This window comes from Paralichthys olivaceus, chromosome 7 (genome assembly GCF_024713975.1).
Source record: "Paralichthys olivaceus isolate ysfri-2021 chromosome 7, ASM2471397v2, whole genome shotgun sequence".
In the NCBI taxonomy this organism is placed as follows: Eukaryota; Metazoa; Chordata; class Actinopteri; order Pleuronectiformes; family Paralichthyidae; genus Paralichthys; species Paralichthys olivaceus.
Window position 1 is genome coordinate 6,817,367 of NC_091099.1, and position 23,138 is coordinate 6,840,504.

General features: G+C 43.0%; 3 protein-coding genes across 15 annotated transcripts in view; 2 read left to right on the plus strand and 1 right to left on the minus strand.

Annotated features, from left to right (window-relative positions):
• The window catches only part of fgd4a (FYVE, RhoGEF and PH domain containing 4a), a 47,329-nt gene extending 43,685 nt beyond the window's left edge, over positions 1–3,644 (plus strand). For all 13 annotated transcript variants that reach the window (XM_069528134.1, XM_069528133.1, XM_069528135.1 and 10 more), the window contains 6 exons: positions 123–153; positions 259–339; positions 422–547; positions 701–838; positions 1,032–1,172; positions 1,263–3,644. In XM_069528134.1, the coding sequence (XP_069384235.1) occupies positions 123–153; positions 259–339; positions 422–547; positions 701–838; positions 1,032–1,172; positions 1,263–1,532 (787 nt within the window). In that variant the 3' untranslated portion in view covers positions 1,533–3,644. The remainder of the gene's footprint in view (positions 1–122; positions 154–258; positions 340–421; positions 548–700; positions 839–1,031; positions 1,173–1,262) is intronic.
• Positions 3,645–4,502: 858 nt separating this feature from the next.
• On the minus strand, positions 4,503–18,198 carry nup205 (nucleoporin 205). The gene is made up of 42 exons (XM_020103639.2): positions 18,044–18,198; positions 16,948–17,090; positions 16,591–16,762; positions 16,222–16,366; positions 15,913–16,072; positions 15,541–15,769; positions 15,228–15,392; positions 14,961–15,136; positions 14,711–14,827; positions 14,398–14,535; positions 14,153–14,303; positions 13,859–14,064; positions 13,499–13,681; positions 13,203–13,253; positions 12,692–12,901; positions 12,333–12,570; positions 12,048–12,237; positions 11,755–11,875; positions 11,506–11,587; positions 11,194–11,358; positions 10,980–11,104; positions 10,757–10,871; positions 10,316–10,465; positions 10,154–10,228; positions 9,870–10,027; positions 9,667–9,747; positions 9,385–9,576; positions 9,056–9,257; positions 8,839–8,937; positions 8,586–8,734; positions 8,123–8,314; positions 7,868–7,989; positions 7,458–7,590; positions 7,183–7,309; positions 6,997–7,070; positions 6,786–6,914; positions 6,459–6,585; positions 6,052–6,224; positions 5,739–5,868; positions 5,434–5,562; positions 5,224–5,300; positions 4,503–5,042 (listed from the first exon to the last, which is right to left on the minus strand). The coding sequence occupies exons 1-42, from the start codon at positions 18,069–18,071 to the stop codon at positions 4,890–4,892; spliced, it is 5,982 nt and encodes a 1,993-aa protein (XP_019959198.1). The 5' UTR covers positions 18,072–18,198; the 3' UTR covers positions 4,503–4,889.
• An 87-nt stretch (positions 18,199–18,285) lies between these two features.
• agk (acylglycerol kinase) lies at positions 18,286–21,948 on the plus strand. The gene is made up of 15 exons (XM_020103640.2): positions 18,286–18,333; positions 18,460–18,729; positions 18,815–18,854; positions 19,138–19,217; positions 19,308–19,383; positions 19,477–19,602; positions 19,714–19,808; positions 19,949–20,018; positions 20,213–20,292; positions 20,391–20,448; positions 20,606–20,753; positions 20,867–20,964; positions 21,111–21,181; positions 21,302–21,386; positions 21,501–21,948. The coding sequence occupies exons 2-15, from the start codon at positions 18,620–18,622 to the stop codon at positions 21,633–21,635; spliced, it is 1,272 nt and encodes a 423-aa protein (XP_019959199.1). The 5' UTR covers positions 18,286–18,333; positions 18,460–18,619; the 3' UTR covers positions 21,636–21,948.
• Positions 21,949–23,138: the final 1,190 nt, after the last annotated feature.

A 23,138-nucleotide genomic window follows, 5' to 3' on the forward strand; every position in this document is an offset into this window, starting at 1 on the left:
TCTTGTAAATCTAAATAAGCTCTTTGACCTCAGCTAATTACCATGTTGGTGTAATTATAAGGGAATCAGAAAGACAAGTTATTTGTTTTTGTTGCTTATTCTGTTTTGTTTTTCCTTCTCAGCTCCGAGCAGGACAAGGCGGGCTGGATTAAGGTACGTTAAATACAATCACAATGGTTTTTACATGATTTACTTATTTGATTACATGAGCTTGAATCTTGTTTAGAATGATTACAATGTTGTTTATTTATCCTCCAGGCTTTCCGGAAGACCATTGAGATCTTCCAGCAAAAGAACGAATCCTTTAAGAACGCATTAAAAGATTCTGAGGAAGTGTCGGTCAGTGTCACGTCACAATTGTGCGCTCAACGTTTAACTTTTCTGATTCGTCGTATTGACCTCTGTCTTTAATTTAATACAGAAAGCGGAGCTGGGGAAGCGTGCCCCTCGCTGGATCCGTGACAATGAAGTAACAATGTGCATGACATGTAAAGAGCCTTTCAACGCTCTCACACGGCGGAGACACCACTGCAGAGCCTGCGGCTATGTAAGTTTTAGCTGCAGTGGAGCAAAACCTCATGCGTGCAACTGTAAACACACCAGGAAGTTTTCTTCACCCTCAGCGACCCAGAAGCTTTAATGTGTGAAGTCTCTACCTCACCTGGGAGACTGACAGATCTTGTCTCCCTGTTTCCTCCAGGTGGTGTGCTGGAAATGTTCAGACAACAAGGTGCCGCTCGAATATGACGGCAACAAGATGAACAAAGTCTGCAGGGACTGTTTCCCCATCCTGACTGGAGAAACAGTAGCTGGGGGGAAGAAGAAGGGAATACTGGAGGTAAAGATAATGCATTGATGACTAGACCTCTGCCAAGGTCCATCAGCCTCATTAATTCAATCAACTAACCTACTGAAGGATGAAAACATGACCTCTTTGGCGCGGTTAAATATACGAACGTGTTTGGATCCTCGTTAGCATGCAGATACATCGATCATCTAATTTAATCTCATTCTGTGGTCGTCCTCTGCAGATCGAAGCAGCTCAGTTCTCCGGCAGCAGCATCATGTGTGGCTTCCTTCAGTACTGCGAGAAGAACAAACCCTGGCAGAAGGTTTGGTGCGTCATCCCTGAGAAGGAATGTCTGGTGCTCTACCTCTACGGAGCTCCACAGGTGAAACAGAGACAGAAAGCTCATCTGGAAAAACAGAACAAATATTAATTTAAAAATCAATCATATCGATAACTGTCTTCTCTCTCCCAGGACGTGAAGGCCCAGTGCACAATCCCCCTCCTGGGTTACTCAGTGGATGACAGCGTGCGGCCCACAGACACTCCGTCCACCTTCCGCCTCTCCCAGTCCAAGTCCGTGCACAACTTTTCTGCTGAATCCGAGGAGCTCAAGCAGCGCTGGCTGAAAGTCATCCGGGTGGCAGTGAGGGGAGAGGTGCCAGAATGCCCTCACACCAACGGCACCAACGCAAACGTGACGGACGACAACAGCACACAGGAGGCGGCGACTGACAGCTCATAAAGACCTTTCTCTGCAGGCAAACTGCTGTCGAACTTTTGCTGTTGTTTTGCTCAAGAAAGACAGAGATGTGCGGGTGTGTCTCCATGACGCCTTTGAATCTGAATTCTGAAGATTAAGTGGACGAAAAGAAATCAGTGCTGGATAAGCTGCCTTTCCTTGTAGCTCTCCTGTTCCCAGTTTCCTCCTGGACATTCTCCTACACTTTGATTCAGAGCTGCGCTGGATAACTAAAGGACCTCTGGTACAATCAACACTAGAGCAGAGGAGATTCTTGGAAGTCCCTAAGACTCGCACTGTTATTTAAGAACAGCTTAAACTCTATAGTCTTCATGGACCTCGGCCAAATCCTCTTGAGCCAGTGGACGACAGGACGATCTGCACAGGACGTGAATCAAAGCTAAAAGACGGTTCAAACTATGTCTGCTGGTGCTGTGACTCAGCTGTGTACATGTATAGTATAAATGTTTGTTTTTTTCTTTTTTGAAAAGGAACACCTGTGTTTTTCATGTACAGAAATCAGAAAGCCATCTAAGTATGATATGAAATCATTCTCAGTATTCTGCCCCTTTTTCTGTGCTGAAGACGATGGTTTCAAAAGTGAGAAAATGACTGTGTGCTGGAGATAGTGATCATTTCTCTCATCACTCTAATCAGACTCTGAGCTGATGTGTCTGTCTGCTCTGAAGCTGGGTGCACCCATTCTATGAATTTGCTAATCAAACCAGTTTTTAATAAATATAGACGGATAGATAAGAATAAATACATTTTAAAAATCTATCTTAAAGTCAACTCAAAAGTAAAAGACAGCAAGTACTTTTAAATATACTCAAAAAGTACTTACCGAGTGTATCCTGTTCCCTAATGAAGGAGTCTACTACATCATTATGGCTTTGTCTGGGCCATTCAATCAAGCTTCTATAAATTGCACACATTATATATAGATATCAGACGTAGATATCGAGAGCCATAAATTATTAAAAAGTGAAAATATTAAAAAACGCCCATTGTAAAATCTTACGTTACAGAAAGCGACAAATTTCCTGGATTTGCACCAAAACTTTAAACCCTTCCACCAAGAGCTGTGGAAATCAGTTCAGTAGTTTTTGTGTTATCTTGTTTACAACAAACAAACAGACAGGGGTGAGAACATAACCTTGTTGGCGGAGGTTAATATGAAAAGCAAAAGTAAAAGGGGAAATAAATCTACCTAAGTACAGACACAAATTATACTTAGTCACATCCCATCAGTGGCAACTTTAACTGTTAAAACTATTTTTACAGCTTGAGCTGAAATGTCCCTTTAAAATAACAGTTTAAATATTATAGAAAATGGCATAACTTGACAAATCTTAGAATTGTGTTTTATCTTTGGTTGTTCAACCCCACAGCCTGAACAGTTTGTATTAACATATTATAGTTCAGGTTTGAATATATCATAGAAAGCGATGGATGATAAACCTCAACGAGCAAAACGGAGGATAAATATCAAACGGTCGTGCAGCTGCACAGCAGCAGAGCTCAGTTCATGTAAAGAGAGATGAGCGGGGATCCTCGTTATCTGGGTACATTTCTCTTCACATGCAAATCCAGCACAATCCCAGACAAGCTGTCGTAGGAGAAATGTAAGTGTATTTTAATGCTGTAATTATTATTTAAAAGTAATTTATAGAGAATGACAAGCATGATCTGTTGATAGTAGCACAACATTTGTTCCCTCACTGTCCACTTAGAAGAAGTAGGCAGATGTTGTTTCTTTTTCTAACTCTACAAAACGCATCACCTCGGTTCTTCAGTGGGACAACGACCAGTCGTAGCACTGGAGGGACTAAAGGGGGAAAATGTGCCTATATTCTCCACAGTGAGCTTCTTCATTCACAACATCCTCTCGTACTCAATGCTGTTGCTCAGCCCTCTGAACTCTTCCCCCTCCTCAGTATTCAAAAAAAAAAAGAAAAATCAAGAGCACAAAACATCCCTATCTGTAAGATCTGAATGTACATCCTGTTTTATTGTCCCTTCTTCTCCTGCCCCCCCAAGGATTGAGAATCTACGCACTTTACAGTCCTATAAAGTGTCCCTTCAAAGAAATAAAACAAGATTAATGAAATATAACGTATGTGCGTCTAGCTCAAGTTTGTAGCGTGATTGTACTTCAGTGAGGCGACAGTGTGAGTCACAGTGATGTTACTTTCACAAAGAAACGTCTTGTGTCGTTTCCTCATTTTGCACAATTTTCACAGTGAGTCACGATTCTAAAAATGGGTAAAGTTAGTAGTTGCTCATTGTTCATTAGAAATGGTCGATACTATGACAGGGTCACGTTTAAACAAGTTTAATTTAAGACTTTGGAAGATCATAAAGAATGAGATTGACTCATGTCAAGTACGACAGATTTTTAGGAAAATCTGAGTCAACAGACTTACTAACAATTTCCTCTAAATAAAGATGAGGGGAAGTAGCCGAGTAGAGAACAACTTGAAATATCACATCATCTCTCATACAGAGACAGTAGGTTCAAATCTTTGTCACTGCCAAGTCCAGTGTGCATGGAGACACTAAAAGAAATCTCATTTAAAAAAACAGTGGAAGTATCGAACGTTGACATAAGAGCAACCTAAACATATTTAAGACCTAGTACATAAAATTCTATGTATTCAAAACTTTTTTAGACCTAGAATTCAGATAATTTAATTTTAAAGTTTTAGTACAGAAACAGAAACCCTGTACAAAAGATGAAAGTGATGAATTAAGAACCGAAAATGTCTACACAACTAAAGCTCGTCTGACAAACTGAGAAGTTCTCAGAGGGAAAATGTGGCTGTGAAACAGAATCGAATCAGGAAGTCGTTTTCTTTTCATACCGTGTAAACTCTCATAACTACATGTCAGGCCACAGTGACTCCACTTTAACATTTGTACTTACACTATCGGTTTAATTTTGCTGTTTGGTTTGTGTGAACAAGACAAGAATTTAACAGACATAGAAAATTTTTATTTTCACAAAAGAAAAAAAAAAAATCTAATCAAACAAAACCATATCAAATTCTTCTTAACGAGTAAAACTTCCATGTTAAGTGTGTTCTGCAAGTTCGATTCCTCGGATCTTGTACAATGTTAGTCAAACATTCAGATTGCTCACACAGAATGTATCACGTGTTGTGACGGTAGTGACATCCCATAATATTTAAGAGAGGAGCTGGGACAGGACAGTAAAAAGGATGTCGCAAGAAAAAAGCAAACCGATCGAAAAAAGTCTGAGTCCTTGGTTTCCTGGAGAGACTCGTCTTTTATGCTTGGCAGAGGTTTCGTTTGAATAAGAGTGAAATTTACGTCTGAGCCAGTCTTTGTCTTTGTGTCTCAGCTTTTGGGCTGTCGGAGCAGACCACGGATCCGGCGAACCAGGGCCTGGATGAAGGTATATCGGGAGCGGACTTGGCTGTACAAGCCCTCCACCTCCAGCAGCTTCCTCTGCAGAGCTTCTCCGAATCCTGCAACCATGTCGCTCTTCAGCTGCGTTCACGCAAACAGGAGACAAACAGGAATTATGAATAACGTAGGTGTAGAGATGCTGTACACGTGTCCAGAGATACAACACTTGTTAACACAATATGTTTGTTAAGAGCTTAAATCACAACTATAAAGTTTTGTTGTACAAAAATCTGCGTGCAACATGAACACATCCATCTCTTACCAGATCAAGGTCTTGCTGGCTGACTCGGGACAGACTGAGTCCACGGCTTCCACTTGGCTGCAACCCCCCGAATGAGTCTGAAAAAAAATAAAGGTAAAATACATAAACACTTAATGAAACTTATGCCATTTTCACAGCCAGGGGTGTTTTTTTTAAATGCTTCCAAAGACTAAGATCAGATGTGAATATATCTGGAATACATCTTCTCACCATCTGTGAGACGAGATCTGTACAAACTGGCTCCGGGCAACAGAGAGTCCTTGGGGTCAGTGGGGGAACAGTGCAACAGGTAGTACTCCAGGTGGCGCCACAACACAAACAAACAAGTCTCTATAACGTCTGAGAAAAGAGGGAGGTCAAGGCAAAACAACTCATGATGGGACAATTGTACTCGGTGTTACTTGAAGTACAAACATACAACAACCAGTGATGGACGCTGGGTCATAAAACAGCCCTCTAGTCTGAAGATGTTTGTCCTGTCATTACAACTGTGCCCGCCTGGGGCCAAAGAATACAGGAGCACAGGGCCAGCAGCTTGGCTCTGTTGTTGACGAGCTGGACCAGTCGTCTCTTGGCCAACAAGCTCCTCTGCACTGAGGAGATTTTCTCCACACCTCCGGGTCCTGACACCAAACCCTGGCACAACTACAGAGAAGACGAATGTGCTTAGAACTCACGACAAATCACGTGGGAGACAAAACAGTGATTAAAATAAAGCAGTTCATTTTTATTCATTCGTTTGTTTACTTGAACTTTAAAATAAAACAGTTTGCTCATGCGTACAACGGTGTGGTGACTGTGAGACAGAGTGAATCTGTCGATCATTACCTCCTTGAGCTCCTCTGGAGGCAGCTGATCCAGACTCTGCAGTTTGCTCAGGCTCTGTCTGTGACTCTGGTGGAACCTGAAGAAATCTGCAGCACTGTTCTTCAGCAGGTAAAGAACCAGACCCAGACTTGGAGCTCGAGAGTAAGCCATCGAAGGCAGAGTGGATGAAAGATCTAAAAAAATTAATTAAAAAAAAAAAGATTTCAGTCTCATACTTGTTTATCTTCAAGTTACCTTTCTGTGAACCTCAAGATTTCTAAACTGATGTATCAGATTTCAGACATTTCACAAACAGGAGAGGACAAACAATGAATGTATTATCAACTGGAGCTTGGTTACAAAGTGTAAAGTGACATGAGTTCAATTCCTGTTCCTCTGCTTTCGTATATGGGCCGAACATCACTGACCTGTGCGTCCTCCGTCCCTGCCAGCTGGCTCGCTGCCCGACGGGCTGAACAGGCAGATGCTGAACTGAGCCTGGGTGGAGCTCTGCAGCAGCAGCGTCTGGCAGTACTCCATGATGTTGGCACACACCTGGGGACAGAGGACACCATCTCTCAGGGTCACTGACAATGCAGAAGTGATGAATAATCATGACTGTGGAAAGAAGACTCCACACACATTACATCAGTGTCTTTCCTCTCTTCTCTTTACCATTATACAGTTTGATAACCTGAAATCAGTCCAACGGGAACAAGGTATGACTAGTTTACTGTATTTAACACTTGTCAAACCTGTTGCATGGCCACCTCCATCTCCTCTCGTCGTTCTGCTGAATCTCTCGGCACAGCGATCTCAGCCTGCTTCAGCAGCCTCTCCCGCTCGCTCCCCACCAGATAGCCGAGCAGAGATAGACACAGACGCTAGAAAAGATCAAACATGTTACTAACTGTGCTAAGCGGCCAAAAACACATTTCATAGAGTTAAAAGCAAAACCAGTCTCACCTGGAATCTGTTTATGTGACCCTGGAACTCCATAAGAGCTGCACTGTTGACCTCCCCACCCACCTCCAGGGCACCTGAGAGAACACACAGTTCATGACCCACACCATCAATCACACGCAAAGATGTGTGTGAATATTTTACAGAATGGAAACACTTTCAGGTTTATGTGCTTGGTTTTCTTTGTACCTGGCAGAGCTGTTTTACTGATGATGCCCGTGAGCAAAGAGAGCTCCTGCAAAGATCCCATGCTGAGCTCATGACAGCGCAACAAGGACTGAATGGTGTCTGCGTGGACTATTAGCCACTGAAGAACCTGGACATACAGACACACAGGAAAAATTGGGTAAATGGACAGGTAGGGTCCAAGACACGAGGTAGAATATGACCTGATGACGAGTGACATGCTGAATCTTAGGATTTTAAGGGTAAGATTTTGAAATAAAACAATCTTCTTAGCTTACCTGTGCTGCCCCCTGCTGGTGATTCACACTGGTAGATGTAAGGATGACCTGAAAGAGTCTCAAGGTGGGTAAGAGAATCTGCCTGTAACGATCCATGGGACTGGGGATGAAGCCTGACGGGTCCCGCATCACCCTGGAGACCACAAGGGAACATACACAAACATGAGGAATATTCAGAACAGATGTATAAACAATATGTAATATAAAGGATAAAGGACACTACATTTATAACACTGCCTGACTTTTCTGACGGCAGCGAAGAAGCTTTTAGTTGTGGTGAGCAGGTATCATCATAGCACAGAGGTTATAAATCTATTTAAGAATAATTCAAGTGTGAGGAATTTGTTTTTTCGAGATATTTTATCCCAAAATTAAAAATGCATTTTATTCTTCCCTTTCCAGGCCTGTACCTGTGTGCATCACTGTCAGGCACCATGTCAAACACCTGACACTCCATCAGCTGCACCACAAGTCCACAGCGCAGCAACTCCACAGCTCCCTGGCCTGTCTTAGCCACACGAGTCATCAGAGCCTAAAAACACACAAATGAGATGGTACCTTCATGATCTTATATTTACACAAAAATAGGGCTCTGACTTTCCAACAACCAGCACAAAACATAGCGTTTCTCTTTAATAGTATTTCAGCTATCAATGTCTCCTCACCATCTTGCTCTCATAGATGTAGAGTGGTTTGAGGAGTGGTGGCTGAGGTGTGAGCAGGGTCTGCAGGGCGGCATCATCTCGTCTCAGGCTCTCCACTAGCGACCGCAGGTAGCCACTGTTGCACACGTACACCAGCCACTGATTCTGGCGATCTATTGACAGGATCCGGTCCAGCACGGCCAGGGCCAGCATCTGTCGGACGTGGAGATGAGATGAGGAAGTCAAAAGAGGCACTTTGTAAGAAAGAGGCAGGATAGGTGAGAGAAAGGATGCTTTTATCACAGCTGACTCTACAAATTTGGATTCACCACAAAATTGTCTTGAACAAAATACATCAAGTATTAAAGCATTTATGCATCTTTAATGATTCAAGAGCTTATATAAAATCAGAACATCAGGTTGAATCTGGCGAAAATAAGCATTAAGTCATATTGTTAGAGAAAACATATGGTTTGGTTCATACCCGGCTAATTTCATGGCCGTCACAGGCGTCCCTGCACACAACCTCCATGAGAGATTTGCCATAACTCTCGATGATAGCGAGGTTCTCTCTCTGGAGTTTGGAGAAACCGTCTTCGGGGGCTGTGAGTCGTTCCCACATCGCCTTCCCAGCTGATGGAGGGACGGAGAGACATTTGATGATTGAAACTTGTCTGTAATGATTCTCTGACAGGAAAATACTTACTATACATATCAAATGTGAAATCACAGTGTACCTGTCTGTAGAGTGTCGGGTTCCTCAGGTTTCTGGGCGATTTGCAGGTAGTACAGCAGAGATCCATACAGGTGAGCCCGCAGACGCTGGTATCCACCTCCTTAAAGTGTAAAAGACAAAATCATTCAGTCTCATCTGACTGAGAATTATCCCCACAACATACTGAATGTGAGAAATGTGGGTTTATGAGTCAGAGGGTTTGTTAGGTCATCACTGACCAGTACAGAGGATGAAGTCCAGCAGCTTGCGTAGAATCAGATGGAGGGCAGAATTGGCGATGGAGGCGAAACCTGAGGATGCCTCTAATCCCTCCCCCTGCTGCTGCTCAGACAGCACTGACTGGCTGAGGTGGGCAGTCAGAGTGAAGACTGCCCCGGCAACAATGGGCATCAGTTCTCCTGCTGCGTCCTCAGATAACACCTGCACAACACAAAACAGCATTTTAATTAAGTTGTTATAACAATCTCTGGATTTGAGAGGAGTTAAACCTCCTCCTGGTCATGATGCTAATATCAGTTTCCTCCACGTGACAAATGACCTCACTGACCTTATCATGGAGGTCCAGCAGCAGGTCTCTGATAATGAGCTGTCGGTCATCAGCTGGTATGAGATCAGCAGGGCAGGCGGTCAACAGCACCTCCACCAGGCTCCTCCAGGACTGCAGCGCATGTCGCTTTGCACTGAGACTTCGACGGACGCGGTTACGTTCCACCACCTGCTGCAGGATGGAATTCACTTCCTAGAAGAAACAAACATCCGGGGACAGAAATAAGAATACGAAAAACATTTTGACTCCGACAAAGCATTACAGACTGTCATTTTCACTCACCTCCAGTAACAGGGGCCTCTGTCCAATGGCTGCCATTCCCTGCAGTGCATTTACCTCAGCAACTAAAACTCTGTGAAGCAACTGTAAAGAAAAGTACATCATATAATAAATGCTTCTGACTCAGAGAAAGAAAAACAAGAAAAATATTTGAAAACAAGTCAATAGGGAAAGAGAAAAATCACATGTTAAAATTGGAATCTCACCTTAACGTTGCACACAGTGTGTCCCTGCTCATTGACGTGCTCACAGTTGGAGATCACCTGTTCTATCTGAGTGCGCTCAAAGAAGTCCAGCTGCAGGAGCTCGGGCATGTCCTGACTGAAATCGATGGCGTCCAGCACACTCAGCAACTTCCTGCGCACTGACGACATCAAACAAGGACAAGATGAGAGTCAACCCAAAAACAATCAAGTCAAACATCAACAGAGTCGATACTGAATATATTACAGCTATTCATATTTTATTTGTTTACTAAAATGTCACAAACCTTTAGAAACTGTGTCAAAATGGAGGAAGCCGCTGACTGATCTGCTCTCTTCCTCCATCCCCAACTCTCCATCAGCTGAAAAGAAAAGTAAGTTAACATTTTAAACATATAAATTAAATGACTTGAAAAAGTCTAAGCCTAAGTTTAGAAACACACTCCAACCTGTGTGCTGAGTGTGTGGCTGATCATCCAGCAGGAGGCTGACGAGGCGTTGCGTGTGTGAACGCTGGCGGTTCAGTGACGTCACTCTCAGCTCGATTGCAGCTGTTTTCATGAGCCAAGACATCTGGGAGAGGGCAGCAATCTGGTTACCTGAGGAGCGGAGAGAGCAGAGGGAAACACAATGATTGTCACTGTATTTTACAGTTACACATTTTATCAGTGATAGAAACAGCTCTGTCATATTCAGAGTTCAATGTTGCTGCTGTTTCCTGTATTTCCAGCAGAGACACAATACAACCACTGATTTCAATTAATTGTTCTCATTTCCTTCTCTCCCATTTCCTGCCCCTCGTGATTCATGCTGTCTCTTTATCACATCCTTGATGTTTCTGCTGTTACATATTTCAGGTCCAGGCAGATCAACAAGGATCCTGTACTCACTGGGGAGGATGAAGGGCATGTGCTGCAGGTGGGAGAACAGGAAGTCCTGGCTGGTCCTCAAATAGCGCATGGTGGGCCCGGATGTGTCGGGGCAGGCACACAGCTGGTAGATCACCTAGGAGAGGAAGACAATGGCAAAAAAAGACAAATAAGAAATCAGATTGCCCACACATTAATCCCATACGTATATTAAAGCTACTGGACATAAATGTTTGAAGAGTACCTGGTAGCAGAGCTCGGCCAGGTGCGGGGCCTGCTGTGTGATCACAGGTCCAGATCTCTTCTCAGTGCCTCTCTGCAGCAGACTCAGGATGGCGTGCAGGCAGCTCCGTGGACAACCCAACACTCCTGTAGCACAGCAAGAATTGTAATGTGAATATATATATTACAAAAATCACCACAGCTACCAAAACCATTGGCAGAGATTGTGGTCTGACCTGGGTCCTGGAGGTTGGTGGAGGACACCGGCTTCTTGACTTCGTATCCCAAAAGGTAAAGAGCAAGGTTGGGTGTCTTGAGCTCCAAGGAGTTGATCAGTAGGTTCAGAATATGGATCTGGGTTTCATGTCGGATTCTTGCCATCTTTTTTTGTTGGTCTGAGTCTAGAGAGAGAGTCTAGTTTGAGCATGGTACTTCTAAAACACAGGTTTGGACTTCAAATTGATGACAGCAAGAATTATTTCAAATGTGGGAGAGATTTTACAGACAACAAAAAATAGATAAGAAATGTCTCCCTCTCTCTCTCTCACCATCTTCTTTCTCTGTTTCCTCTTCTGCCTCTTCATTGTCCAGACACTCCACAAAGCCTGCCATCAGTTTGTCACTCACTGTCTAAGGGACAGAAAAGCAGTGTTCTGGAGTTGACATCAGAAGTTCCAACAAGTTCAAATGAAGGTCACTAATGCCACAATATGCAATGACCTTCTCCAAAGCATATTTTGTGAAATGTCCTATTTCTTTGTGAGAAAAGTATTGCTAATCTTGAGATTTGCTTATACCTGGTCGTGTGTGAAATCTCCCACCAGCCTACTCTGGATGTTGGGGTAGTTGGCGATGCGACGCAGGATCTTGGCACTTTGGAATGCAGCCTCTGGGTTGGAGCTGCTGTGGTACAGGAACCTGCAGGGGACCATCAAGTTTCCCAACTTAGTTGCACCCATTTAGACTTTCAGTATAAGTTTAATGTTTCATAAATAACTGACCATGACTCTTTGTGAGGTTTGACATTTCACAGGAAGGACAGAACTGACTCAGCAAAAATCAATGCCTCAGTTCACCTGTATGGCCTTACCTGGCAATACTGACAATGTGATCGGCCCGTCGGGTTTGAGGACTGACACCCTGGAGGAGCTGCTCCATGGGAGAAACCAGTAGGGAAGACTGGCTCTCCCTGAGGAGATCCATAAACACCACCTCCTTCTGCAGAGCCAGGTCCAGCAAGCAAAGGCAATGCAGAACTGCTGACTCCAAGTGTTTTTTACCTGTAGGGGGGCAGTAATGGAGCGTGTCTTCAGAACAAACAAATACACACACTCGCCATCTCTTTCTCTAACAGCAGCAGTGTATGTTCTCTCACCAGGGAAAGGTGCATAAGTGTCCAGCTGGCGGACACCCTCCTCCAGCAGGCTGAGGCAGAGTGCCAGCATGGGTGAGTCATTGAGCAGATGGAACATGATGCTGTGGCCGGGGGGCTTGTGGGCTGGGACCTGCTCACCCTGCAGCTCCACCATCTCCTGGACAAAGTCTGATGGCTGTGGCTCGTAGTCCTGCAGCAGCTTGTGGAACACCTCCAGAACAGAGTCAGCTACTTCCCACTGAGAAATGGCAGAGCAAAAAAAAGCAAATGAACAAATGTAAGAGTGGTGAAACAGAGAATATATGCATGTTTGCAGCTACACTTCTAAACCTGGTGAAGACACAGGAGAAGAACTCTACCTTCTCAGCTGGACGACGATATGCTCTGGTGGGGAAGGGGAGGAACACAGAGTCTCGCAAGAAGTTCAGATAGGGCTGGAAGCCTGGTACTCGTAGCCCGGCGCCCAAATTAACAGGAAGGCTGCTCTCGACTAGTGTGCTGATCAGATGACAGAAGGCTTGTGTCAGAGGGTACTCCTCACAGCTCGACTCGATCTCATTCAGCTCCACCTAAGAGACAGGAAAACAAATCTGAAAGTTTGCCACTTTTTTACAAGATGAAAGTTTATATTCTTCATTACATAAAACATAAAACCTTCATTATGTTTATCTATGATTTCCAACAGAATCTTGCAATGTGCTAATTTCACTCATTTCTATTTGGGCTTTGGTTAAGGGTTGTCTTGTTGCACTAATTGGACTCTTTATCAACAACAGAATGAATCTTCTTATTTGCTTGAATCTGACAGGGAAAGATGAGACTGTTTCTTACAGGGTTGAGCAGGAGAAATCCAATTTGACATTCACTCACCTCAATGCCAGCCGCCTGCCTCTGCCCTGGGGCTCGAACTGTCTGAAGGATCTGTGGTGGAAAAACAAGTTACAATGCTTTGGATCTGACACAAAACTTATGAAACAACACAAGCTGGAAAACTAAAAAAACAAGGTCACAAAACTACTGATGATAAGAATATAAAAAAGGGTTGATATTTATGTCACTTTCTTTTCTAACCCTTTTAACATCTGAGAAAGTTCATATTTACTCAGGCAATGATAAACTATTATAAGATGGCAAACTGCAGGTGTAGTCATTTTTTAAATGTTGACCTGTGTGTACTCCAGTGACTGCCAGAGGGAAGCGGCGATCTCGGGTGACTTCCCGAAGGCTGCGAGGCAGTTCAGGACCTCCGCCTTCAGGACGGGTGGAACGCTGCACTGAATCAACCCCAGCATCACCACAACTGGAGTCCACTGAGGATGTTCACACAATGCCAGGCGGGCATTTTCACTCTAGGAAAAACAAAAACACACACCGACCACAATAGAGTTAGATAAACATTTTAAAGAGTTTTCCCAGACGTAACTGAACACATCACTTGATCTTGATATTAGTGTTGTTTTCTAATCCATGTGATATTAGAACATAACCAAAAAATGCCCATCCTTGAGGTGAATGTTGTAACATACCCATGTAATGATGGTGGTGAGTAACTCCAAAAATGAAGTGAGTCCTTCCAGCTCCCTCTGGGTGATGCCCCTCAGTGGTGGGTGGCGGTACTGTGCAGCATCTGGGTTTGGAAGGTCTCGCCGCAGGTTCTCATGGTAGAGCATGAGGGAGTGAAAGAAATGTTCCCAAGACACTGGGCTGCCAGAGACTCCTTGAATGTTGTCACCTGCATACGTGTGCATGAAGTTAGTTGGCATTCATTTGAATATGCTTTAGATAAAACAATGCAGATACCAATTAATTAGTGCTCTTACTGTGTGTGGCTCCGTTAGTTTTCAATAGGCTGAAGCAGTAGTGTGCACACTGAGGACCATTGGCGAGGCCTTTTAGCATACGCAGATACGAGATATAAAGGGTGGAGGGCAGAAGGTCTCCCATCTGACGGACAAACTTGGACAGAACCACCTGCATGAAATCGAATAGAAAAAAAAGATTGATTCAACTTTAACTCTATAATTTTCAGTACATCCCATCTTGGATCAGAAAATATGGCCCTTACCTGTTTGTGTGGAGGCCTTTGAAGGGCCATTCCCAGGTAAGATCCCTGCAATGAGGTGTGTTGGAGAGACTCTGTGGGACACCAGAACTCCAGGCCCAGCTCCAGCCCGAATGAGTCTTTACCATAAAACTCCCCAATCTGAAAAAGACAAAACAGACACCAAACTGAGAAATATTTAAAGCCACAGAATAAAGCAACTGCAGCATTGTTTCTTACACCCTTTTCCACTGTTTACACACTCCCATCCAGGTCCTGAGGAAATGTAAAAGCTTAGTTGAAGTGTACATATGCATGCGTATGAGATAAGACTTACAAGGAACATGAGGTGGTCCAAGTCCTTGCGCAATGATGACGGAAGCTCGCTGTCCATCTGTAGTGACATGTGCACCAGGCGGGCATCCTCATCGGCACGGTTACGAAGCTGCTTCACCTGCAAAGCAAAATTAAATAATATAATCAAGACACAAAATAACACACAACCTAATAATGAATCAGTGTAGTTTCCAATTCTGAAAAGTTGAGAGTATGACAAGATATCCAAAAATATCTTTGGCATCTCTTACCTTCATTGGCATGAGTGCCAGGAAGTCTGTGATGAGTGAATGGAGGCGGCGGATGTAAAACTCTTCCTGTGCAAAACTCTCACATCCCAGCATGCCCTCCCTCATAAACAGGAAGACATCTCCCAGTAGAGCCTGGTCAGTTAGAGCCTCATCAGCCTCAGTGAACTCAACCAGGGCTGCTCAACACACACAAATACACAAGATTTAAATGGCTGTTATCTTTGTGAACTATCATTCCTGCGAGCGAGGCAGAAATAGAGGGCTTACCAGATCCCTGTGGTAGCTGGGAGAGGACCCTCAGGGACAGAGCCCAAGCCAGTCGACACACAGCCTGCAGGCCTGGAAGCTTCCACGGCTGGCCATCCATCAGACGACTGTGCACTGCAGCTACATACTGCCTCTCTGTCAGCAGTGGCAGAGCCTGGAGCAGATCTAAAAGACACAAAGATGAGCCTTCAATAGCTGTTAAAGCAAAAAAAATGAAACTAACAGCAACGTTATGCAACTGCAAGTACAGTGGATGCATTTTTAGTGGTTACAGTTAAAAACTTTACGTTATATGTATTAAACATGGCCCCACCTTCTCTATCTTCAGTCCCCTGCTCTACAAAGCTGACATCCAAGCAGTAGAGCAGAGCCATGACCAGAGCCTGGTTCACACGGTCCAATGAGCCGTCGGCTTGAGCTGTCGCTGTCTCCAGATGGCCAATGAGAGCCAGAGTGTCATCTTTAGACAAGGGTGATTGGCAGGTCCATGAAAACAGGCTGTCAGCCAGTGCCTGTCTGCATTCATTAATGAGGTCAGAAACCTGGCAACAACAGAGGGAGTTAATGGTGTCCATATTAATCTCGGTACAATAAATTTTATTTACTTTCAGTCAAGTATGTTCAAAGTAAAAACAATGATGATGATTATTTTTGTTTTAAATTAACACAATAGATTTGCTCCCACCTCCTTCCTGTGTTTTTCGTTGCCAAGGCCGCGCTCCTTCTGCAGCCGTTCAAATTCACGCGTCACACTGATCTCAGACACCAAGGTTAGGATGCGTTTGGTCAGACCCTGGCTCATTAGTTCATCTGTAAAACGTGTCGTCAAAGCCACTAACTCCCCACTGAGGAAGAATACAGACAAATATAGGTCAACTATTAAACATGAGTTACAGGGCGAAACAAAAATCAACCACAGAACGATATTATACTCGACCTGTGGACCTTTAAAACCACCCGTCATATCTTGAATAGACTACGATAACATTATTACCTCAGATCCAGGGTGAAGGTCTTGCCGTGGCGTGACTGGATGAGTGTCCGCAGAGAGTTAGCCACACAAAGCTTTCCATCCCAGTAGAGCAACACAGCTACAAGTCCTCGTGTCAAACCTGGAAAATGAGGTTGCTGCTGCTCACCTGGAGAAAGACAAATGTTAACAGTGAATCACTTTTGTGAAATGCTGGAATGTGGAATCCATACAAGAGGCTTTCTCCAAACCATGGAAACCAAAAAGTAAATAATCATAATACATTGTTGTGAGTGCTGCATCCATAACACAATACATAGTAATACACAGTCAGCAAATTTACAACATAACTTAATTTGAGGTTTAAGTTCTTTTTTTAAATGTCCACTTCACCTGCCAACAGAAGCTCCAAAGCTGCCAATTCTCCAATATCAAATAAGTCACTGAGGATGAAGGCTTCTGACAGCAGCTGCTCTGGGAGGAGTCGAGACCCCTGTTGACCCTGGATGGCGATGCCTTCTGTGCTGGCTTTACGCACCTTCTCTCTCTGTTCTGCACTTTTTGGCTATAAATGTAGAGAGGACAGAGGTTATTGATATTACAGTGACAGAGGAGAAAGTTTATACTTAAAATCCACCTGTCTGCACCAAAGTGATTTCTATGTTTGTTACACAAGAAGAAGAATATTATAACATTCACATGTGAAATCATAAAGATTGCAAATGCTTTATTGTTTGCACAGCATCTCACCGGATTCTTAAAAAGTGACAAAAAGTGCGGCTTGTGTTTCTTCAGCTGCAGGTCAAGAATGTGGACACTCTCCGGCTGTCTCCTCAACACAGCCCCGTCCACCGTCTCCGAAAGCTCCTTCATCGGCCCCCACAGACTGGCTCCTGGGTAGGAAAATGTGACTTCAATGGTGTGTTGTCCCATCAAACTTGCACAAAACTAACATATACCACTGCTGTCCTGCTAGTCTCTTAAAAACAGAGTCCCATTCTATTCAGGCAAATAAACTTCAATGGAACAATATTGCAGGGAATCAACAATCCTGTATAACCTGAGATACACTTAATCATCAAGTCTTATTATTCAGTTCATTAGATTTTACTGAGCCTTGAAATAATGAGCATAAATGACATGTAAGTCTGGAATTTCATGGTGATCAAGCTCAAACCCAGGATTATCCTGCTCACTACTGGTAGCATCACAAACTAATCAAACCCTCTGGGATGAGAAATGTATCACCATCATGTTTTTCGAACCCTTATTTTTTTAACTAAAGAAATCTGGGGCCACTGGCTCAGATAGACCAAGTGTCTTTCCACGAAAAGTATTGAAAAAGTATCTGTTTCGAAGTTCGTGACTTGGGACTGCAGATGAAAATGAGTCTGAAGTTAACAAGCAGACGAACTGTTACATGAGCGGCACAGCACATCAAAACAAACCCAGGCGCTCAGTGACATGTGATGGAAGTGATGCCAAACATTGGTTTGCTTCCTCATTCGGTTTGTGTCTGTGTCGTTAACATGTAAACAGGTTGTCACCACAAGCTTCACTTCAGTACTTCAGTGAAAATGAATAAGAGTATACACGTTCGTCTACCTGCTGCTTATTGAGTCAAAGCTAGCTAACTTCACGTTTAACGTGAAGTTAGCTAGCTTTGTTAGGCTAAGTTAGCTTAGCAGCCCCGAGAGCCTGAACTTGAGGCAGCATGTGGTCAAAGCATTCAACAAATAGCGCGGACACACAACTGTGTAAGAGTGTATCCACAAAACGACAATAACCAGTAGCTACTCGGAATCAACACACTGAAGTTAATCAATGAATTAATTGTTGTACATACCCGAATTTACCGCCATCTGCGCCGCCATGGTTCACTCGGACAACTGGAGGGATGCTTCCGGGCCAGTGCCAGTGTCAAATTTAAAATGATAAATTCTGTACCAACACCCAGGTGCTCTTTACTGAATGAGATTTAAAATTGTAAATCAATGTGTGCGTTAGATGATTAATCCAGTCGGATATTTTTAAACATATCCGCAATTCTGTAATTTCCTCCAGGCGGGGTCCTCGGCCCGTTAGATCCCCGCGGCCGGACGGAAATTGAGGTTTATCGATGCAACTTCGATCAAAGTAATTTCAACGTCTTTTCTGTGAAATATGTCACATTTTAATTCATATAAATGTAATTCTCCTTGAAATATATTTTTCTGTGTCGCCTCGATTGAGAAAGTCTCCTTTTCCGTTGAATTACGTCAGGGCACCAACATGGTTCCGCCTCGCGTTGGTCCGAACTGTTTTTGACGTTACTCCAACATGTCCACGCTAACATGACAGATGTGAGCCTGTGACCGCTGCGATGCTGAACTGTGAGTAAATGTAGCACCGTGTTAAAACAGCGGGGACTTGAATCGGAAGGATGGCTCGGGTTGTGAAAGTGTTTCGGACCCTGAGGAACCATTGGAAGAAATCCACGTTCGCTGCGTGCGTCCTGTCATACGGAAGCTACTGGCTGTATGGCAAACACTGGTGAGTGTCTCTATAAATAGTGTTTGCACGGTTTTAAATCTCAAGGCTGTTTACGTGTCTGACATTTTGTCTTTTATCCCTTTAGTGACAGTATTCTGCGGAGAGAGGCTTGTCTAGTGGCCAGGGTAAGACACGAGATCTGTCAGAAATAATGTATGCTGACTGTGTTGTATTCATCTATCTATCTGTCTATCCATCCATCCATCCATCCATCTATCATTCTAATCATCTGCCATATGTTACTGAAACAAAGGCTGTTCTTGGGCAATATGGTCCATAGATCCACATTCTATTGCACATGTGCAGTATTTCCGTGAAGTAAAGATTGTAGTCTGTGAAATACAAATTGTAGTGTGATAAGATCAAGGCTCAAGTGCCCATAGTCCTTCTCATCTAAATCTCTTTCAGGAATATGGGCGTCAGCAGATATCACCCCAGGAGCGGCTGAGGAAAGCAATGGTAATCATGAACCCTGCAGCCTGTAAAGGGTAAGAAGAGACAAATCTCAAAACATCTCACTGACATTCCAGTTAGGACACCTTTGTTACTTTTTAACTCTGCTTCTAAATCTCCCTCAGGAAAGCCAACAACCTGTTTGAAAAGAATGCTGCTCCTATTTTACACCTGGCTGGTGTGGAGGTCACAGTCGTGAAGGTATTCTTCACTTTTTAGTTTTGAGATTTGAGTTGCTCTGCTTGGGTTTTCATTGTGTGACTCCATGATTATATACTGTCTCCTCGTCTACAGACGGACTTTGAAGGCCAGGCGAAAAAGATGATTGAGCTGATGGAACACACAGACATGCTGATTGTAGCCGGAGGAGATGGCACCTTACAGGAAGTCATCACAGGGTTACTGAGAAGGCCAGATCAAGTAGGTGTTATACAGTAATTTTCATTTTATTGTGGTTAATAGCTAAATGCGAACAGAATATATTTTTATTTTATTTTTCTGTTGTTGTTTCTTTTTTTCTTCTTATTATAGGACACATTCAGCAAAATGCCAATCGGATTCATTCCACTGGGATCTCACAATTCCCTGAGTCAGAGTCTTCACATCCTAAGTAACAACAAGGTCAAGTAAGTAATGTGATCAGGGCCATCCCCACAGATCGAAATGTTGTCATCATACAACCCTATGAAGAGCTGTTGGTTCAATGTGTCACTGAGTAATGTTGATTTCCTTGTAACTCATTTTTTTGCCTTTTTAAAATTTCCAGAGACATTACATCTGCAACTCTATCGATACTGAAGGGAGAAACTGTACCTCTAGATGTCATGCAAATTAAAGTAAGGAACTGGTTTCATTTTACTTTGCAAAGCCTAAAAAATATATTGAACGTATTTGTTTTCATGTCAAATCAAGAGATTTTAGGATAATTGAAATAAACTTTCTTTCAACATTCTTTCTTGCCACTAATGATTAAATGAAGTGTTAGCACATGAACAGGAATTTGAACTTGTGTGAACTGTGTTGTTCTAAGGGGGAGACAGATCAGCCGGTCTTCGCTCTGATGGGTTTGCGTTGGGGAGCTTTCAGAGATGTGGCTGCAAAAATCAGCAAGTAAGATTACTTCATTTAGACTGTTACTATGGCTACTGATAATGACATAATCCATCATACTTATTGTACGACTATTTAACCATGATGTTTCCCCGCAGATATTGGTACCTCGGTCCACTGAAGACAAATGCAGCACACTGGTTTAGTACTTTAAGGGTAAGGTCATATGTGTGATACTGGAAAGCCATGTCAGCACATTGAGTCATTCTACTTTAAAATGCTGTTTTTGTGATCTATTTATGGTGCTCTTAAAGAATTGTTATATATCTGTGTGATGTATTTTAATCACACATTGTCATAAAACATCCCTAAGGAGTGGCCCCTGATCCGGGAAGTGTCAATATCCTACTTGGCTCCCAGCCTTCGCCCCCCTGACCTGCCCCCACATAAACCCCCCAGGCCAAATCTGCTCAACCGCATCGTCCGCAGACTGAAAAACTACTGGAACCCGCCTGTGGAAGGTGAGTGAGATTGTGTGGATGCATTTCTTGTAATGCGTTTATAAATTATCTCCACAACTTAACAGAACTGTGGATTTTACAGTTATATTTCTGTGTTGTGTGTGTTTGCTCAGAGCCTCCAAAGGTGGAAGAGCCGGAGAAGTGGGAGGACAAGCAGCTGTCAACTTTAGAGCTGTTCATCCAAACGCACAACAAAAACCCTGTGGAGATGGTGAGTCCAAAAATAACTGAACTGATAAAACCTTGTTCTCATTCTTATAAAACCTGAGCATTTAAATGTTGATATGATAAAAATGAAACCCCATCAATAATCATCAATTTAGATTTTCAATCATTGATTTCTATTTGAACTTGCAGCGTGTGAATGACTCCCTGGTGATCTGTGCAGAGCCGGACGACTTCACTGTGGGCGAGTTTATCACTGTTGGGTCAGTAGTTATAGTATTTTTTTAAGTTTGTTGGAAACAAAACATTATTTAGGCCAAACACATTATGCAAAGGTTCATGTTTATGTACAAGTAAAAGAAAGTAAATATTCTTCACTATAGGAAAAAAAAAGAAGAGGACTCAACTATATTCACTAAAAACGCCACAAAACTGGAAGTCAGCGCTTGTCGGCTGCAGCTGCCCGAGGTCAGAATCCCTTTAAGTGTTTTTATTGATTTCATTTTATTGCTTAATCTGCTTTCTAATTCTCAGTGTGTTTGTTTGTGTGTTGGCATCTAACTTTGCATTCTGACTCCGAAGGGCACCACTGGCTTCTACAACATCGACAACGAGGAGTATGAGGCCATGCCTGTGGAGATAAGTCTGTTGCCAAGGAAACTGCGCTTCTTCATCAGTGCAGAGCGCAGGGAGCAGCTCATGTCACAGACGCAGTGAGAAAATATAAAATCACAAGAAGGACGAGAACAAGCAGGACAAACACAAAAGAACTAGATTTCATCAATCAATCAGGAAGTGCTGATGGTCCGTACAGTCTTTGTTTTACCACTTATTAACATAAATGTTATTATTAATTTTAACAGTTTTGAAGAGGATTCATTTACAGATTGTTATACGTGAAAGGACCAAGACTTTTTTTCTCTAAACTAGCAAAACGTGTAAAGTCCTAATGTCTCACGAGGACTTTGTTTGCTGGATTATTTACTTTATCCCTCATACCTGAACTTGGCCAATAAAAATGTCTGTCCAATTCCGTGCAGTGTTTTTATACCAGTGTGACTGTAGGTTAACATTTAGCAGATGCCTGGTTTAAGGAGCACAGGCTTTGGTTGGAGGGCTGGAGGTTAGTGTATGAAGTAACAGTTGAAGCTGCAGTTCCACCACTGAGGTGAGAGGGAGGACCAGAGTGATGGAGCAGTTGTCATAGAGACGGGAAGGAAAATTTAAGTGGCCAAACACAAGTTGCAAGATGCGACCGGCTGCTGGGATGTGAAGGAGTCTGGACCGTTAAGGAAGTTCATAGAGGAACATGAGAGAAAAGGGTTCTGAGGGTGTTGTAAAAGCCTGGATCAGGAGTCTGGCAGTGTGCTTGGTGAGTCTGTGTCTGATCTGACAGATGGCGTAAACTGCAAATCTGCAGGATTAAGCTGCGTGGTTGCATCACAGGCCTCCTATTATCATATTTGGTTGTTTAGGGTTGTGATGGATGTTCTTGGTTTTATTCTGCTCATCACTATCATTTGTTTTTATTTTTGATATTTAAAGAAAAATCTGGGTGAAATGTACCTTGTTCAGCCACTTTTTCTAAATCCAATGTTAATTTACTCAAGGGTAATATTGTACTTTTAGCTCTATCAATATTACTTTACAGCTTTAGTTAGGAGTCACTTCAAATATAAAGATGCTGTATATTTTTGAAACTTAAAGTACACTCTGCTGAAAATATTTATCTACTAAGTACTGCACATTAAGTACAATTTTAAATCTTATACCTTGAACAATGTGTTTTTTATTGCTGCTTTCACTTCATTGTTATTTGTTACTTTCCCTTAAAGCCACACTAAATAACTTTTGTTGAGCAACAGCGCCCTCTGCAGCCACACGTGGAGCTTAAGTGTTGGGTGTAGAGAAAAAAAAACAAGTTGAGTGGAGCTGTGTAGTCTCACTCACTGAACTGAAACACAAAGGAATGGTGGATATTACCCATGATCCTGAAGCAGAAAAGCTGCCGCTGTAACAAATCCACCAAACTCAGAATTCCTCATATTTTAAAAGTTTCTTTGCTGAATATTGGAGATAAAAGTCTTTTCAACTTCAGTTCAGCGTCACTCTTCTACTTGCTGGACCTGGTTCTGGTAATTGAAGCTGCTATTTTAAGGTAACATTTATAAAATGTTGTTGTAATAGTCTTGCAAGTTTGAAAGGTTTAGGCAGACAATG

Bases quoted from the DNA above. Each gene is read 5' to 3' on its own strand.
- nup205 (XM_020103639.2), bottom strand. From the start codon at position 18,071: ATGGCGGCGCAGATGGCGGTAAATTCGG. The intron at 7,591-7,867 runs GTACAGGCCTGG...TGTGGTCTCCAG, and splicing joins CCTGACAGTGATGCACACAG to GGTGATGCGGGACCCGTCAG. The intron at 6,225-6,458 runs GTCAGTGATGTT...TAATTTTTTTAG, and splicing joins CAGGGACGGAGGACGCACAG to ATCTTTCATCCACTCTGCCT.
- agk (XM_020103640.2), top strand. From the start codon at position 18,620: ATGGCTCGGGTTGTGAAAGTGTTTCGGACCCTGAGGAACCATTGGAAG. The intron at 18,730-18,814 runs GTGAGTGTCTCT...TTATCCCTTTAG, and splicing joins TGGCTGTATGGCAAACACTG to TGACAGTATTCTGCGGAGAG. The intron at 20,449-20,605 runs GTAAGGTCATAT...AACATCCCTAAG, and splicing joins ACTGGTTTAGTACTTTAAGG to GAGTGGCCCCTGATCCGGGA.